Source organism: Ruditapes philippinarum, unplaced genomic scaffold (assembly GCF_026571515.1).
Source record: "Ruditapes philippinarum isolate M1 unplaced genomic scaffold, ASM2657151v2 ctg1733_1_1_1_1, whole genome shotgun sequence".
Classification (NCBI taxonomy): Eukaryota; Metazoa; Mollusca; class Bivalvia; order Venerida; family Veneridae; genus Ruditapes; species Ruditapes philippinarum.
Window position 1 is genome coordinate 54,311 of NW_026858847.1, and position 17,919 is coordinate 72,229.

General features: G+C 33.3%; 1 protein-coding gene and 1 long non-coding RNA gene across 2 annotated transcripts; both read right to left on the bottom strand.

The window, feature by feature from the left end:
• Positions 1 to 429: 429 nt before the first annotated feature.
• On the bottom strand, positions 430 to 1,818 carry LOC132754471 (uncharacterized protein K02A2.6-like). Its single transcript, XM_060745100.1, has one exon. The coding sequence runs from the start codon at positions 1,816 to 1,818 to the stop codon at positions 430 to 432; it is 1,389 nt and encodes a 462-aa protein (XP_060601083.1).
• A 3,230-nt stretch (positions 1,819 to 5,048) lies between these two features.
• Positions 5,049 to 17,565, bottom strand: LOC132754473 (uncharacterized). Its single transcript, XR_009629084.1, has 3 exons — positions 17,461 to 17,565; positions 16,806 to 16,976; positions 5,049 to 5,495 (listed from the first exon to the last, which is right to left on the bottom strand). It is a non-coding gene; the product is annotated as an uncharacterized LOC132754473 (long non-coding RNA).
• Positions 17,566 to 17,919: the final 354 nt, after the last annotated feature.

Consider the following 17,919-nt stretch of genomic DNA (forward strand, 5'->3'; position numbering starts at 1 on the left):
GCCAACGTTCTAATCTTGGTGATTGTATTGTCTTGATATTGTTGAAGATTGACTGAAGTTGCATGATCTGTTATCAGTTTAAATTTCTTGCCGAATAAATACAAATGGAAATGCTGAATCATGATGACAGCACTCAAAGCTTCTCTTTCTGTTTGAGACTATCGCGTCTGAACCGAATTGTATGCTTTGCTTCCATATGATACTATCTTGCCGTTTTGAATAAGTATTCCTGAGCATCCAACTGGACTTCCGTCGACTCAGAGTTCAGTTTCCTTTCTAGGATCGAAATATGTCATGGCCTTGTCACTAATTAGGGTATCTTTTAATGATGTGAACTTTTTTTCTTGGTCAGCAGTCCATTCAAATTTTACACCTTTATGTGTAAGTCGTCTTAGTGGTTCTGTTAAGCTTGAATAGCCATCTATGAACTTAGACAAATAGTTGGTAAGACCCAGAAATGAAGGATTTCGAATATATTGATTTTGGTCTGTCCATATTTTTCACTGCATTTACTTTGTCAGGATCGGGTGAAATTCCGGATTCGGAAAATAGGTATCCGTAGAACTTGATTTTAGTTTGTCCGAATGAACATTTTATGCTGTTCAGTGTGAGGTTTCTATCTTGAAGACGTTGCAGTAAAGCGCAAAGATTGGCATTGTGTTCCTCATGTGTCTTACCAAAACAAATGATGTCGTCGGCAATATTCAATATGCCTTTTAGACCTTGATTTGCTTGACGAAGTTCGTTTTGGAAAATTATCGGTGCTGCGGACACCTTGAAATTTAGACGTTTATACCTAAACAGTCCAATATGTGTCTGAAACGTTGTCATTACAAGTGCTGCTTCGTCCAATTCAATTTGATGGAAAGCTTTGTACAGATCTAGACGTGAAAATACCGTTGCACCGTTTAACGTCAAGATGATATCATCCGCCGTCGGGCAAACATTTTTCTCTGTTTTGATTGCGGTGTTAGCTTTCCTCATATCTACGCACACTCTCACTTCATGCGGAGCATTAGGTTTCGGAGCCGCTACTAAGCTCGAAACCCATGGTGTCGGTAAACCTATAACCTTTTCAATGACATCCATTTCCTCTAAACTTTTCAGTTCCTTTTCGACTTGCGCACGTACATGAAATGGAACTCTCCTAGGCGGTTGAGCCACAGGTACAACACGTTCATCAATATGAAACTTAACTTTTCTGTCTTTCAAACACCCCAAGCCTGTGAAAACTTGAGAATATTCTTCAATAAGTCCTCCTGAATATGCGTCTTTGCTTTGAACTGATTTATGAACTGATTGTATTTGCGGTAAAATCCCAAGCTCTACCGATAATTCATAACTGATCAATGTTTCTTTGTTACCTTTAACGATATGGAAATCTTTTGTCATAAATTTTGAGTCCGACTGCACAAGCAGGGAACATTTGCCTAAGAATGGAAGTGGAGATTTCTGCCCAAATGCGAATGCTTTTGTTTTCGTTTTCTTGATTTCTGGACGGATTTTCATTTTCTCGAGGTAGATTTCGCTAATAATATTTAACGATGAACCGCTATCTATCAACACATACACATCTACTCCATTTAATTTAATGCATTTCTTTGGCACTTTTTTCCCATCTGACATCTTAAATCCAAATAACACATCGCACTCATTTGAACTGATACTCGGCGTGTTTGCCTCTGATAAATCTTGTGAATCCGACTGGTCATCATCGATTAATTTCACTTTGTTTTTACGTTTTCTGCAGACCGATATGAAATGATTCTTCTTATGACAGTAGTTACATTCCGCTCCGATAGCAGGACAACGTGACATATGTGGATACTTTCCTCCACAATTTCGGCATTTTTTCCTTAGTTCTAGAGGGTTGTTTCGCTTTCCCGACGACGAACTTGCTTCTGGGATAGTTTGATATGAACGTTGCTGAAAACATTTAGGTGCAAATCCCTTTGATTGACGGCTAAATCGAGGATTGCTTTTTACCCGCACTACTTGCTGACTACTTGTATCCTGTGCTTAAGTTTTTGATATTTCCATGGTTCTCATTTTTGTAAGTCATTAAGTGATTTATCCAGATCTTGTAAACACTGCATTTTCATGTTTTGTAAAATAACACCCTGTATGATCTGGCTTTTAATTTCTGAGTCAATGTCCGAAAATTCACAATTCTTAGCTTTCTGGCGTAATCTTGTTGTAAACTGGTCGATAGATTCCCCATGCAATTGCTTCATGTAACGAAATTCGAATATTTCAAATTGTGTGTTTTTTCTTGGCTTAAAGTATGCTGTTAATCCAATTTTCGTTTCCTCGTAGTTTTCATTGTCTTCTTTTAAATTCAATGTATCATAGATATCGTAAACATCATCTCCTGCATAATGAAGTAACAGTGCTTGTTTTCGCTTTCTAGTGTTTATACCCAGTCCAACAAATAAGTTTTCTAATTTGTCCAAATACTTTTCCCATCGTACTCCCAGAGGAATTTCATCAGCAAAAACATCAAATTTCGGAAAAGCATTTCCATTATCAAATCTGTTTTTTTTTCACAGAGTCAGTTTAATTAATCCACACTTTGTTTTAATATCCGATACTCGTGGCCAATTTAACATTTGTATTTTCTATTTGGATGGCTTACTAGCACACATACTAAACAAGACCCGAAGGATGGTTTATATATTTTATTATATGTGTTGCATCCAAATATACACTTATAAACTCCCAAACATCAAGTAAGCATACACACAGTAACAATAACAATGTTTGATATTAAATGCGTGGCTTATTATATCTTGTAGACTTGCTTACTACAATAATTGGAAGCCAAATCAATCCTACACGGAACTACATTTTTCGCTCGGAAATGCCGTTCGCTCGTTTTACTTTGAAGTGGAGCGACAGTTTGCCGGGCGTGTGAATAACATCAAAGAGAAAGAACAGTTACCTATTGTCCCTATAGCCACATTTTGTACTGTCCCGTGAGAGCGGACAGACGGGCGGAGACTTTTTCTATACACGCCCCCTTTTTTTCTTCGAAAAGGCGGGGCAGGGCAATTAATGTGCTACATATTCGTTTCTTCTATGAGAATATTAGAATTCTATGATTAATTTCATGCCAAGGTAGCAATATAAAATTATTCAAACTGAAATCTGATAATTAAAAGGTAATTATGCTATTGTTATTGACAGGATTTTACAAGCATATATCAATTTTAATTTACTTTTATCATATTTTTTTAAGTATATAAATACATTTTACATTATTTTTTACTCTTAAAATTGAGACTTTTTTTTTCATTTTACTTTTTTTCATGTAAGCATGATATTTCCAAAAAATTGAATACGAAATATTTACTTTAGGGTTGCTTTCTTCAGGAAATACAATACGTATTATTAGGCACATCTTTGGAATTTGTAGTGAGATAAAAATAAATGCTGGCAAGTGGGAATGTTTACGCATGACCGCTTTTGTTGATAACATGTAACATCATTATATAGTGAACATGAAAAAGGCATAAATTTGCGACAATCTTTATATTCCAGAAGAAAATTGTACCTGATAAAATGAGCTATTTATTTGGCTTATCTAAATGTGACAAATAAGAGACACCACAAAAGTTGATGATTTTCCTCTTTTTTGCTGGCATGTGCGATATACGAGTAAGTTTTGTAGTGTAAAGTATTGCATATGATCGTACGGAAGAGCATTAGTGCCAGGTGTATGTTTTTTTTATCAAACACGAAATTTCGACTTACATATCTCGAATTTTCCAGTTACTAACTCGAAATTTCGAGTTATTTATCTCGAAATTTTGAGTTACTAACTTACTTACTCGAAATTTCGAGTTACTAACTCGAAATTTCGAGTAAAGTAATAAGAAATTTCGACTTAGAACCCCGACATTTCGACTAAGTAACTCGAAAATTCGTGTTAGTAACTCGAAATTTCGAAATAAGTTACTCGAAATTTCGAGTAAGTAAGTGAAAATCAAGGATTAATTTCGAGATACTTTCTTGTATGTTTAGCTGTTGCACATTGACAGAGCACCTATGTATTTAACAGAACAATTTAATAATATCAAATTGTCCACACATACTGAACATATCGTTTCCATTTTCTTGATTGCTCTTGTGTGTTTGTGTGTGGGGTGTAAAATCACACTTTCCAGTCATAATTAAATGACAAAGTAGTATAAATATAAGCAAAAGTCAATCATGTGAAGCTTTGTCCAATTATGAATCAGTTTCATAAGTTAATGTCAAAAATTATAAATATAAGCTTAAGTCAATCGTATGAGGTCACCTAGGTTTTTCAATATGTCCATTTCGTCAAAAGTGTTGTTTTGTTATTGAAATACGTACCATAACTTCTTTTTATTTATTTTCTTTTGAATGGGTAGGCGCCAACACAGTAGGCCATATGGCGACTTTTAAGTTTCACAGGTGAAGAAAGACTTCAGTTGCCCAGCTGTGTGTAATTTCAGACACAAAGAGTACCACAAAGTAATGCTCATATCAGATATTAAAGCTCTGAGAATTGTTGTTCTTGAGAATTAGGTTTTTCAAGAATCTATATTGAGCTCTTGTGACCTATTCAGATTAGGACCAACAACATAACTTTTGAGAAGGTCACTTTGCAATTATTCATACCAAATATCTATATAAATAATTTATGCTTGTTTTAATAACAGGTTTATCTTAATACACGGTTAAAACAGTCGTCTCCTATATTGAAAGGAGGGAGATCTTGGTTGTGTGAATTCAAATCACAATCATGCATATGGACAACAGTCATAATATGATCACAAAATGGTAACTATCAATACATCGAAGTACATCTGAAACTATCTTTGGGAACATATCTTGATAGAATGTTTACTTTATCTCTATATATTTTGCAAGGGAAAAACAAACAACATTTGTTAAGCTTGATATCAAGTAAGCAACCAAGAAAGATGTAAAAAGACTAAGAAAGTTTAACAAATGTTTATTTACGTCAATTAACACAGACCATGCATACTTTTATTTACATCAATATACATACAGTAGGCATTTATTTATATAGACTTTCTAATTTTTGGAAAACATATTTTGTTTTAAATTTTAAACGGTTATAAGAAAATTCAATTAAATTTCATGAAAACACAACAACACAAAACAGCATATTTATAGATATACTTAATTGAAATAAAGTTGATACAAGAGCCATCAGTGATGACATGTGTGCCTCATGATAGCCAATTGCATGTTGCAGCTACTGTGTAGCAGGAGACCCAAAAACCATTAACAGGGCAAAACATATTTCATATTCTAGGCCAAAGCTGCATTACTAGTACTGGTACTGCAGTGATTTTGGAAGTACTGGTTCTGATACTGCATTACCCTTACAACATGTTGCTACTTCTGGTACTGATACTGCATTATTGTCTTAAAAAGTGGTATTGCTACTGCATTGCATGGCAGTACTTTGGTGTCATCAGTTGTTCTCTTTGTGTTTGCTTGTAATAATATAAAAAAGCAAGATCAACACTAATTAATTGCTTATATTCTAAATAAGACTATTTCAAGTGGTATTGTTAGCACCAGAAAAATGTGTTATTTGAAAAACAAAAAAATAAATAAAAAATAAAAATAAATAAGTGGAAAACCCATGTTATATGTGCAAGTACTTTGGCTACTTATCAATCCTGTAAAATATCAACGAAATTGCATTTGTGGTATGAGACGAGTATTCTGTCACACCTTTTGCCTTTGCAAAAATCATTCAAGCAGAAAACCCTTGTAATTTAGCTACCAATCAATCCTGTACAGCTTAAATGAAATTCAATTTCAATTCATTTAAAGACAAACTCAAATATTATTAAAGGGACATAACTCTGACAAAAACATTGATGATGATATGCACAACTAGACTTTGCACATTATCATTCCTATAAAGTATGGATAAAATTTCACCAAGAGTTTCCTAAAAGTAGTTTGGACAAGATTATATGAAGCTGGCAACACACAAACACCTTTTTATTCAAGGGCCATAACTCCACCAAAAATTGTTTAACAGTAAAACCCTTGTAATATGTGCAAGTAGTTTATCTACAGATCAATCCTGTAAAGTTTCATTGAAATTGATTCAGTAATATAGGATGTAGAGTAGTAGTCCGGACAAACTTTTAAAATCAAATTATTAAAGGGTCATCACTCTGGCAAAAATCACTGAACCGGAAAATCCCAATAATACGCATAAGACTTGCTACTGTTCATTCATGTAAAGTTTGGAAGAAATTTCATCAGTAGTTTCTGAGGAATGGTCCGGACAAGTTTTGTGTCGGACAGACAGAGAGACAGACAGACGGACAGACAGACGATATAGAAGTGATTCTTAAATGATGCCACTAATCCATAGAGGTGACACAAAAATGACCACACAGTTCTTTTTAAGAATTAATAATATTATTTACATCACACACTAGTTTTGTGAAAATCCATAGAAATAGAGGTAATTTTACTAAATGTGATTCACAAATTTTGAAATACACATCAGCTTTGTTTTAATCACAAATATAATGATTTTAGCGGCATCTTATCCTTTCTTGAGCAAACTACACATATATATTACACATAGTTGTGATTTCATAATTTGTCGACGTAAAATTAACTAACGTTTAGAGGTTGTTATAGAATACCTGTTGAAGATAGAAGCATAAAGAAGGAGCTAAAGGGACAGGGGCATGATGTATCTTTGTCAACAATACATAGAGTAAAACATTCCATCGGAATTTTTCGAAATCCTAATACTCAAAAGCCCAAACCAAGTGAGTTTACCTACGAAGTCAACTGTTGACATGGTTCGTAAAATTGCCATTTTTATTCAAAGGCTAAATCCGACACCCAAAGAGTGATGACACAACGTTAAGGTGTATAAACCGAATTAAACGTGTACTACAAGAAATGCAAAGTTTATAAGCTCAATGCAAATCAAATTGAGAAAAGACGTTTGTGTTCATGGCGACTGTATCTACGTTTTAATATCAACCAGTGGAAAATTTTGTCACCATAGACGAGGCAATATTTTATCACAGTGACAGTTATTATCGGATTGCCATCAGCTTTGTTATTACCATTAATGAGTACATGATGTTTCAAAACTTAAGTTTGTAAAACGTTATTAGTTTGCTACAGGAATCGTGGCCTTGACAGTCGTAAACTTCAATGGTAAAACGGATATTGATAAAGGTGTAAAGTCAATTAAGACTTCTATATCAATTAGGTTCTGAATCCTTTTGCCAATAAAGATCTTCCCAGAATTTTTCCTGGAGTTAAAATTATAGACATGGTCTTATAGGATTCATACTTCAAAACACTGAGCATACTTGAGCATACTTGAGTCAACAAATGTTAAAAATCAACTTTGTAACACCTGAAGAATGGATGCCCAAAGGTCCTGATGCAGCACCAATGGGTTTTGCTATTTGGGGTATTTAAAACAATGTTTACAAAGACTTTGGCGGGTCATAAACAAGCATTAAAGAATGAATGGAAACAATTAGAACCAACAGTTATAATCAAACCTTGCTGTCATGGCCAAAGCGATATAGACTTATTTACAACATGTATGGATCACATATTGAGCATTTGTTACAGTAACATGCATATCAGTTAAGAATTATGCGCTGTAACAAATTGTTTCAAAATTCACGAATCAACTCTCGTACATAATTATAAGACACTGCCCATATCTAAGTATCATTACGCAGTTTGATTTCGTCAACTTTCGACTTTTCTGATAGTAGATTTTTAAAGAACACAAATATTTGATTAATTTAATACTAACATTTGTTTATTTCACCAGTTAAGGATTCAATATTTCATTTTTTTCTAGATAATGTTTTGTGCAAAATAAGCTCAAGTAATTGTGGTTACAGAGCAGTTTTTTTTAAAACAATAAAACATATAGACAAGAAAACCTCTGACCCTTCTGGTTGGGTCAATTTTTATCCTAGCACCTTAATTTAAAAAATCTGGGACTTAGTTGGTTCATTTGGTTTTAGTAAAGATTTCACTAATTTTATTCGTTTTATTTCTGTTTACATGACTGTTTTTTAACCATGAATAATATGGATTACAGACATATGGATCTAATAATACATTCCCAGAGAACCTAAGAATTTATGCATATTAAATATATATAAATATATATATTTAAATAATAAGTACAATGCACATATCACTTCAAAATGATAAGGAACAGGAATGTGTTTGTTAAAACAAATGCCCAAACAATTCTTAAAATATTTCTAAGCAAGTTAAAGAAGCATGCCTCCAGATGAGCAAAAATATTTCATGAATTGAAACTTGAGAAAAATGTACTGAGATTTGAGGGAAAATAGAATTTCAAAGTAATAATTTACATGAATGATTTAATGGTCAATGTTTCAATGTTTCCCCGTACATTTAATCAATGATGTTATATTTTCGATCCTTGAAGATCGTTCAGCACGACATTATTGTTGTGCGTGTGGTATTTTTAGTTTCAACTTTTCGGCATTTTCTAGTTGGGTGGTTCCAATATTCCTACTTGAATAATGTTGAATCACCCTTAGGATATGTTGCCTGCTTTTTAAATTTGTCTTTTGACGTCTTATCTGTGATACGCAGGCTTCATAACCTCTGATCCCCTTTCAAAATTCCATTTTATTTAGTTCCGCCCATTGTTTTCTCGTTTAGGGCACACGCTTTTTATTACTTGGGGACCATACGCCGCTTTTCATGGAATGGCACGGAAGTGTCACATTGAAGGTTCCATGATAACCGCCGTATGAACACATCTGCGGATGTTTCTAAATTCAAAATTTTACTATTTCACGTTTAAATGTTGAATTCTGCTTAAGCCGGTGCTAGGGGGCGTGGACGGTAACTTGTACTTTCCAGTACCGTCCATGAACAGGCTCAATCAAACCGAGCCTGCAACATTTTCAATTTTGCCGTGTTGGGCTTTCTTTAGGGACTCTGTATTTATCTATTTCATGATCACATCCGTGTTATTTGTGCCGTGTGGCGGCTGTAAAAAGTCTCCCCGTACATTTAATCAATGATGTTATATTTTCGATCCTTGAAGATCGTTCAGCACGACATTATTGTTGTGCTTGTGGTATTTTTAGTTTCAACTTTTCGACATTTTCTAGTTGGGTGGTTCCAATATTCCTACTTGAATAATGTTGAATCACCCTTAGGATATGTTGCCTGCTTTTTAAATTTGTCTTTTGACGTCTTATCTGTGATACGCAGGCTTCATAACCTCTGATCCCCTTTCAAAATTCCATTTTATTTAGTTCCGCCCATTGTTTTCTCGTTTAGGGCACACGCTTTTTATTACTTGGGGACCATACGCCGCTTTTCATGGAATGGCACGGAAGTGTCACATTGAAGGTTCCATGATAACCGCCGTATGAACACATCTGCAACATTTTCAATTTTGCCGTGTTGGGCTTTCTTTAGGGACTCTGTATTTATCTATTTCAATATGTATAACTTTATTTCTACTGCTGTACTAATGCAGTAAAGGCAAGTTTTTGCATATTTTTTGTCATTAACGTGGGTTGCAAGTGTCTTTGATAATGTAAAATTTCTTTTCTTTGGTTATTATACAATATTAAACGATTAATTACATTTTCATTTTTTTATGGAATAAACAATTAATCTGGAGGCATGCTGCTTTAACCCATTCACTCAGTTACAGTTATGGACAGAAACATTGCCCAAAAATGTCAACACAGTTATATGATATAACATGGCATTTTGTAATTGTGAAAAACATAAGTTGGTTAGTCATTGCTATGGCTTGTGATGAAGTTAAAAATATAGTGAACCCAGTGACTCCAAATTCCATCCAAGACCACCTTACGTATGATTCTTGTTAATATGAGACATTGTTAAGATAAATACAAAGGCTGTTTAAAAGGTGTAATAAAAAATCTACTGTAAAATGAGTGAATGGGTTAAAGCAGCATGCCACCAGATTAATGGTTTATTCCATAAAAAAGTGACATTGACCTTGTGACTCCCACCACCGAACCATCAAGATATGTTCCTTCCAAATATGAAAAACAGCAATCTATAATAAAGGGTGTATAAGCCAATGTTACTCCAACCATAAATTAGGTAAAGAAATATCAGACATAATAATATCCCAAGGGAAGAACGTCTGTGTACAACTTGTAATGATAGTATAGATTGTGAATTCCATGCTTTCTTTATATGTAAAAAATATAAACAAATCCGTGATAAGTATTTATTCAATTGGTATTTTTGCGGAAAAGAACTACATGATTTTTATGTATTAATAGGTACACGTGATATAATCACTTTAAGGAAGCTTATGTTTTATGTATATGTTTTAATGGATAACATAAACAACTAGTCTTTTTTCGCATTAATAAACATTGTTAAGGTGACGCAACCATATTACTATATTGTTGTATGTATGCTATGTATTTTGGGCCTGAGGTCTTTGAACACAAGTAAAGCTATTTGAATCTTGAATCTTGTTAAAAGATCTATTTTTTACACTTTTGACCTACTGACCTCAAACTCAAGCCAAGGAAAAAGACTATGAAAGATATCTTCCTACAAATATGAAAGACATATAACCATAAAAAATGTGCAAAAGAGTAAAATCATGTTAGCATTAATGACCTTGATCTAACTGATGCTTAACTCAATCCAAAGGATGCAAATTATCATCCTATCGAATATGATCTAGAGCTATCACTAAATGTGATTAATATCCCCTATCCCCGCAAGACTGCTTCAGAAATAAGGAAGTTATGGTTCTTGTACATTGCACTTCCTCTCAATGTGCTTGACCATTGTATGAAGTTGTATTGAATTCAAACCATTATTTTTCAAGTTATGCTCCGGGCCAGGAAAATGCGACAGACCGCTGGACCGAGTGACCGACCCACCGGGTGACTCATATATACCCCCAAAACGAAGTTCGGTATAAAAACATAAGTCAAACAAGGGCAACATTGTCACAAAACACGCTTGTCTGTTCCACCCCTTTTATATGAAGCCATATTACATTTTTGAATATTTATATAGCATGTATATAACTATTGTTGAAACTATGAGCGAACAACTAACGAAAATGACCATATGTGCGAATCTTAAGGAAAATTGCATATTTTATCTTTAAAAATTGGTTTTAACACGCATTAAAAAATCAATTTCGTATTTTGTAAAATTAACTGCGTAAAAACGTACCATATCTGTTGCTCTGGTAAACCATACAATGCCCTTTTCCTAAGCGAAAAAGGGAAATAAGTGGGAAAATGGATAGCGCAATTATGTATCTTGGCAATATCATGTACTTTTTAGTGAGAAGTGTGAAAGATATGAAGCTATTAATATAGACAGAACTTAAGATGTATCCAAATTGTCGATTAAGGTTAACAAAATAATTTTTAAGTGCTAAAAAGGGCAATAACTTGGTAAAATGTGTAGCCATAATTATGTAACTTGCCCAAGTCATGTTTTTTTGTATTGAGAGTAAATTATGAAATCATTGGAATTGTACAGGTAAAACTCAAGAAAAACCCAACTTGCCATGTTATGTTAGCATCGTATGGACGGACAGATGGACAGACAGTTCAATAACTATATGCCTAGTGGCATAGTAAAAACAATTAAGAATGAAAAATTTCATAAACAATTTACCAAGAATTTATAAATTACTAATTGAGGCAGCCAAATAAATAGATGAAAAGTTTGATTTAACACAGAAAAGTACTCTATTCTGAAAAAAAAAATGTTAAATTATATAAATGAAGATAAACCATATATGTATAATACAAGTATTATGGGTTGAGTGTACAAAATATGCATCTTTCCTGTATTTGAACAAAGACTGAAGTATTTCGAATTCCCTCTCATCCCTTTCTAATAAAATGTTTATAAGTTGTTTAAAAAAGGAAATTTCATTTTCAAAAAATATTAGTTAAAATATATGTATCATAAACATACTCAAATTATTATTTATCAAAGTAAACGGTCTTTAGTGAGCATTTTGATAAAATTATGCAAAGTATCAATTTATAACATAAATTGAACTTTGTCAAAATCATATTGTCTATCAAATTCAATATGAAAATAAGTATGCAAGCACTTAGTATTGAGGTATCAAAGGAAAATAAAGCTTTTTTATAAATCAAGAGCATAATGCTGTATACATAGGAAAACAGTTTAGTTTATTTTCCTATGCTCCATGTCTTCAAAATAATTCTTTATTCATTTAGATAAGAAATAAAATAAAAATACGCTTTAGGTAACCTGAGGTTATTACTTAAGTTGATAAATACACTGGTATTTTGTCACCAGACACTTCAGTCTTTTTTCAATGGAAATATAGTACACTTTTGATCTATTAAATCAGTACTGACATAAAATTATAAGAATCACTTTGTCTGCATATAATAAGAAGTACATGAGAGAATTAAAACGATTAGCATTTTTACATCATTATAGCTAGTTTGTGCTAAAATAATACTCAGAGAAAAGGTAAAAATTTTGAATGATTCAATGATTATGGTAACTTTGAAGATATAAATGAAAAACAAAAATCACATAAAAAATACACTTAACAAATTTTAAAATTTAAGACATAATATCAAGCTTCTAATATTTTTACAGAATTAACAAGAATTTGTAACAGAGTTACCAACGTCCCCCACCTTAGGGAAGTTTTATATGAAGCATAAAATTGTGCTATTTCAAAAGATTGAGGTATGGATCTCAGGACTTTCAGTCCAAAATTATGATCAATGTTAGGTTTGCAAATGCAAAAATCTATCATGCTAAGCTTTGACCTTAAAGTGTGTGCATGACATATCGTCTTATTATTGTAACTATTTGCGCCAAGTATTTTCAAAATCCCTATAACTATGAAGACGTTATATATCTGACACAAAATACACCATATAACAGACTATGTTAATCTTTGACCTCTCAGTGTGACATTGAAGGTAAGGACCAATGTTTTGCGCCTGAGATGTTGTCTTATTAATGTGATTATTTGTGCAAACCAATTTTAAAATCCCTTGATCTGTGAAAAAATTATGGAATGGCCACAAAATATACCCTTTGACAGACTATGTAAATCTTTGAGCTCTAAGTGTGACCTTGATCTTGGAGGTAGGGACACAGATGTTACACATGACATATTATCTTATCATTGTGACTTTTAGTGCAAAATACTTTCCATAAAATATCTTGATCTATGAAGAAGATATGGACGGAACACAAAATATACCATATAACATACTCTGTTAACCTTTGACCTCTAATTGTGACCATGACCTTGGAGGTAGGGGTGCAGGTGTTGTATTTGACATATTGCCTTATTTTTGTGACTTTTTGTGCCAAGTAATTTCAAAATCCCTTGCACTATGAAGAAGTTTGTTCTAGATGGGATACAAACCTTACCCTATAACAGACTATGTTCACTTTTGACATTGACCTTGTAGGAAGGGATGCAGGTGTTGGGCATGACACATCATTAAAAATATCCCTTGATCTATGAAAAAGTTATTGGCCGGTAAGGCTCCCACGTTTACAATTTTTTGTAAACGTTTACACGATTGTTAAGAACCGAAACGATACCGTTTAAACGGTGGTACTCTTATGTACTATACTACACCATGTATTCAAGCCGCCAAATGATGACTTACTTTATATTTTTAATACATGTACAAATAAATAATGTTCATGGCTCATCACGATTGAGTTTGCACACATTTTCTACATTGTATTCCCATTTTGCTTTTTGAGCAACAAAAGTAAATCAACTTTACCAAGAATGTATTATATCACGAGTGTTTATTGAACGGTGATACTGTCTAGAGATTTGTAACCACCCATTTAATAGAATTCATGATTAATACAGGTAATGATTAATATATTTTGTAAGACAATATGGTCATTTCGATTAAACGGTAAAACATTTCGTAATCGTTTACGAATGAAAATCAAAACGGATCCGTTTAAACGAGTAACCGTGGGGGCCTTATTGGCCGGACACAAAATATACCATATAACAGACTTTGTTAATTTTTGACCTCCAAGTGTGACCTTGACCTTGGAGGTAGGTGACCAGTTGTTGCGCATGACACATTGTCTCATTATTGTGAACAATTGTGGCAAGTATTTTCAAAATCCCTGCAAAATCAAGAAAGTTATTAGACGGACACGACATATACCCTCAAATAGACAATGTTGACCTTGAATGAGCAGGTACGACCTTGACCCTGGATGCAGGGGTCTGGTTGTTGCGCATGGCACATCATCTTATTATAACAAACATTTGTGCCAAGTTATTTCAAATACCTTTGATAAATGACAAAGTTATGGACCAGACACGAAAGTGTGACAGGCGGACGGACAGAAAGACGGCCGTACGGACGTGCCAACAATTGGGGTTCATGTGCTTTTTCTTTGATCTTTATGTGGCATTTTTCCCCATACACTAGTAAAATTACCACATAAACCAGTCGGTGTATGTGTTTATGTCGGTTTATGTGATTTCCTTCTTTTTTAACTAAAATTCAGGATGGAATGAAGCTCAAAGACCATTGGATCTTCGCTCGGATAGACAGGCGGACGGACAGAGCCTATTTTTATATCCCTCTTTTTTCTTCGAAAAGGCGGGGGACAACCAATGTACATCAATGTTTACACCACTATTTGTGTAACTTTCTAGATTTCAATTTATAATGATAATAACAAGCTTACAGCCCACCTGACATAATGGCCTCTGTGAGACAATGGGCAGAAATCTACGAAATATAAGTCAAGATTCACTTGATGATGATATATGAACAATATCTAATAACAACCAATTTTTTTTTCAAAGTTTCAAAGAAGATTTTTTTAAGTTTACACTATACATATAGGGAAACAAGCTGCATGTTCCGGTAAGCTTAAACAGCAGTCTCTTATTTGTGAACAAGGTTTCTCTATAATTTAACCTGGTCATAAGAAACCCAGATTTAAACACGTTTGAGGTTTGATTGAAGCTATTTTCATTAAGTTTGAACAAACAAGGTGGTCATTGACCACAGGTCTCTCACCTGAGAACAGAATAAAATGGTGTGAAGGAATAAAAGCAATGTCTTTGCCAGCTGATATCAATGTCCAATTCTGCATCGAGAAATGTGCAAATGGTCCATTCTTTAGCTTAAACATTTATTTTGTACATTTCTTTACATGACACACACTTATAACAAAGAATACAAATGAACAAGGGATTGAAAAGGACGAAAAAAGCCAAAGGTTTGTCCTGAAATGGCTTTAAAATTGTACACCAAAATACAAACAAAAGATTTACTATAATCACATGGTTTTTTCCTAGGACTTAAAGAACTTGACCCATACTCATGGTATTGGGAATTTCAGTGATATTTTGTTAAAAATTGGGAACAAATGCATGACTGAAATTTTGCAGTGAATAAATGAAAGCAAACAATCATTGTCTAGGATTGCATCTTCAAACATTTAAGCACTATAACAGTGAAGAAGACCTTATTTGCAAAGATTTTTAATTATTCAATATACATTTGTATATATTTCGTAACTTTCAATTGAGAATTTTTTCCTGTGGATTGGGTAATTAATACACTATTTTCAATTGGGAATATGACTGAACCTTAAAGAAAGTGACCCCTGGGGTAGGGTCAATATTGACCCGGGATCCATTATCTGAACAATCTTGGTAGAGGTTCACTAGAGGATGCCCAAACCACATATCTAAGGACGTGTCCAAATTGTTCCTGACAGAAACATTTTATAATCAAAGGTCGTTTTGTGGTATAATTTGAAATTAGAAACATCCGCAGATGTGTTCATATGGCGGTTATCATGGAACCTTCATTGTGACACAGAAAATTCCATGAAAAGCGGCGTATGGTCCCCAAGTAATGAAAAGCGTGTGCCCTAAACGAGAAAACAATGGGCGGAAGTAAGCAAAATGGAATTTTGAAAGGGGGTCAGAGGTTATGAAGCCTTCATATCACAGATAAGATGTCAAAAGACTAAGTTAAAAAGCAGGCAACATATCCTAAGGGTAATTTAATATTATTCAAGTAGGAATATTGGAACCACCCAACTAGAAAATGCCAAATAGTAAAAATACCACAAACACAACAATAATGTCGTGCTGAAGGATCTTTAAGGATCGGAAATAACATCTCTGTTTGAAAAGCCATACTTGATATTCTGCAAGATGTAATATCTGATTTAATTAAACGATCAGGAGTTTTAAATCACTATGAAAATATGCATTTAAGATATCACTTGATTCATTGAGGCAAACCATTTATATTCATATGGAAAAAAAAGAAATATTGTGAATCTATAGGCACAAAGAAAAAGCTATTAAAATGATCACAACTTTAATAACAGATTTTCATCAGTTTTGCCTCTTGATATGTTTCTACGAATAACAGATGAACAAAACTATTTTCATTGAAATAAACAAAGAAAAATGTCAGGCCAAAATTAGACTATGTAAAGCTATGTTCATGTAAATAATTTTAGATCTGTGGCTTTTTGTTATTTTGTAAAATTGAGATGCATTAGATGTTGGACTTTTGATTGACGATGTGTGGTCTATTTGCATGCATCTTATGATTAATGGCTGCAAAAAGATTTCACAACCTATTTACAGGTGGTTTCGCGCAATACATCAAGATGTGTTGGAGAAATCCCTTCATGTCAGCAGAACTTTCAAATATGAATGAAAATAATGGAAAGGATATTACCATCCAAGATTTTAGTAAGTAACAAGGGACATCAGTGACACGTGTCGCCTCATGATATCCAATCGCATGTTAAAGCTACGGTGTAGCAGGAGACCCAAACATCATTAACTGGTCAAAACGCTTTTTTTATTCAAGGCCCATTTTTCAGCTTTAATCTTACAACCTGAAAACCTGTGTAATATAAACACGTAACGATCAATCATGTAAAGTTTTATTAAAATTGCATAAGTGGTATAAGAGGAGTAGTCTAGACAAATTTAGAAAGGAACATTTTTCTGTCAGTAATCATCAAATCTAAAAATGTTGATGAGATGCACAACTAAACAAAGTATTGATCATTCCTGTAAAGTTTGGATAAAAATGCACCATTATTTTCTGAATAGTAGTCGAAACCAGTAGCTGGCTACACACAAAAACACTTCTTTTTTATTGCAGGTTATAACTGTCATAAATCATTCAAATGGAAATCCTTGGATTTATGCACAAGTACTTGAGCTAACTATCAAACACCTTGCATGCATTAATTGTTTTGAAGCAAATGACAATTCTGTATTGCTACCTAGAATTTGTTCTAAGTGTGTCTTGAGCAACAGAATAATCATATAAAGATATTAAAAATTCATACAAAATCAAATAATAATAACTGTTTACTTACCATGAACTGTTTATAATTTTGTTTTACAACTAAACAATAAACGAATAACAACGTCACAATTCCACTCCAAAAGGATTTATTGCCTTTCTTCAGTACTACCTGAAGATTAAACCATAACTTGCTTTAAGAAAATGACAATCATACTTTTCATTTTAGCGGAAAATATTCTTCTTAAGAATTGTATATATTTAGACTTCACAATAAAAAAGAAAAGGAAAATTATTAAGTTATTAACATGACCCTTTATTAATTTTCACCTCAGTGAACAGTTACCTATACATATATTTATGGAATCCTTACAAATATAAAACTCATAAAAAATCTTCAATTGAACCTAGATTAACAATGTAATGCATATTTTTGATGTTTTCTAATATTACTTAATTTGCAATTATGTCATCGTTGTTTAATAATCTGAATATCTGATCATAATATGTACGGATCACATGTTGACTTGTA

Excerpts from the sequence above, each read along its gene's own strand:
- LOC132754471 (XM_060745100.1), bottom strand. The coding sequence starts at position 1,818 with ATGTCACGTTGTCCTGCTATCGGAGCGGAATGTAACTACTGTCATAAG.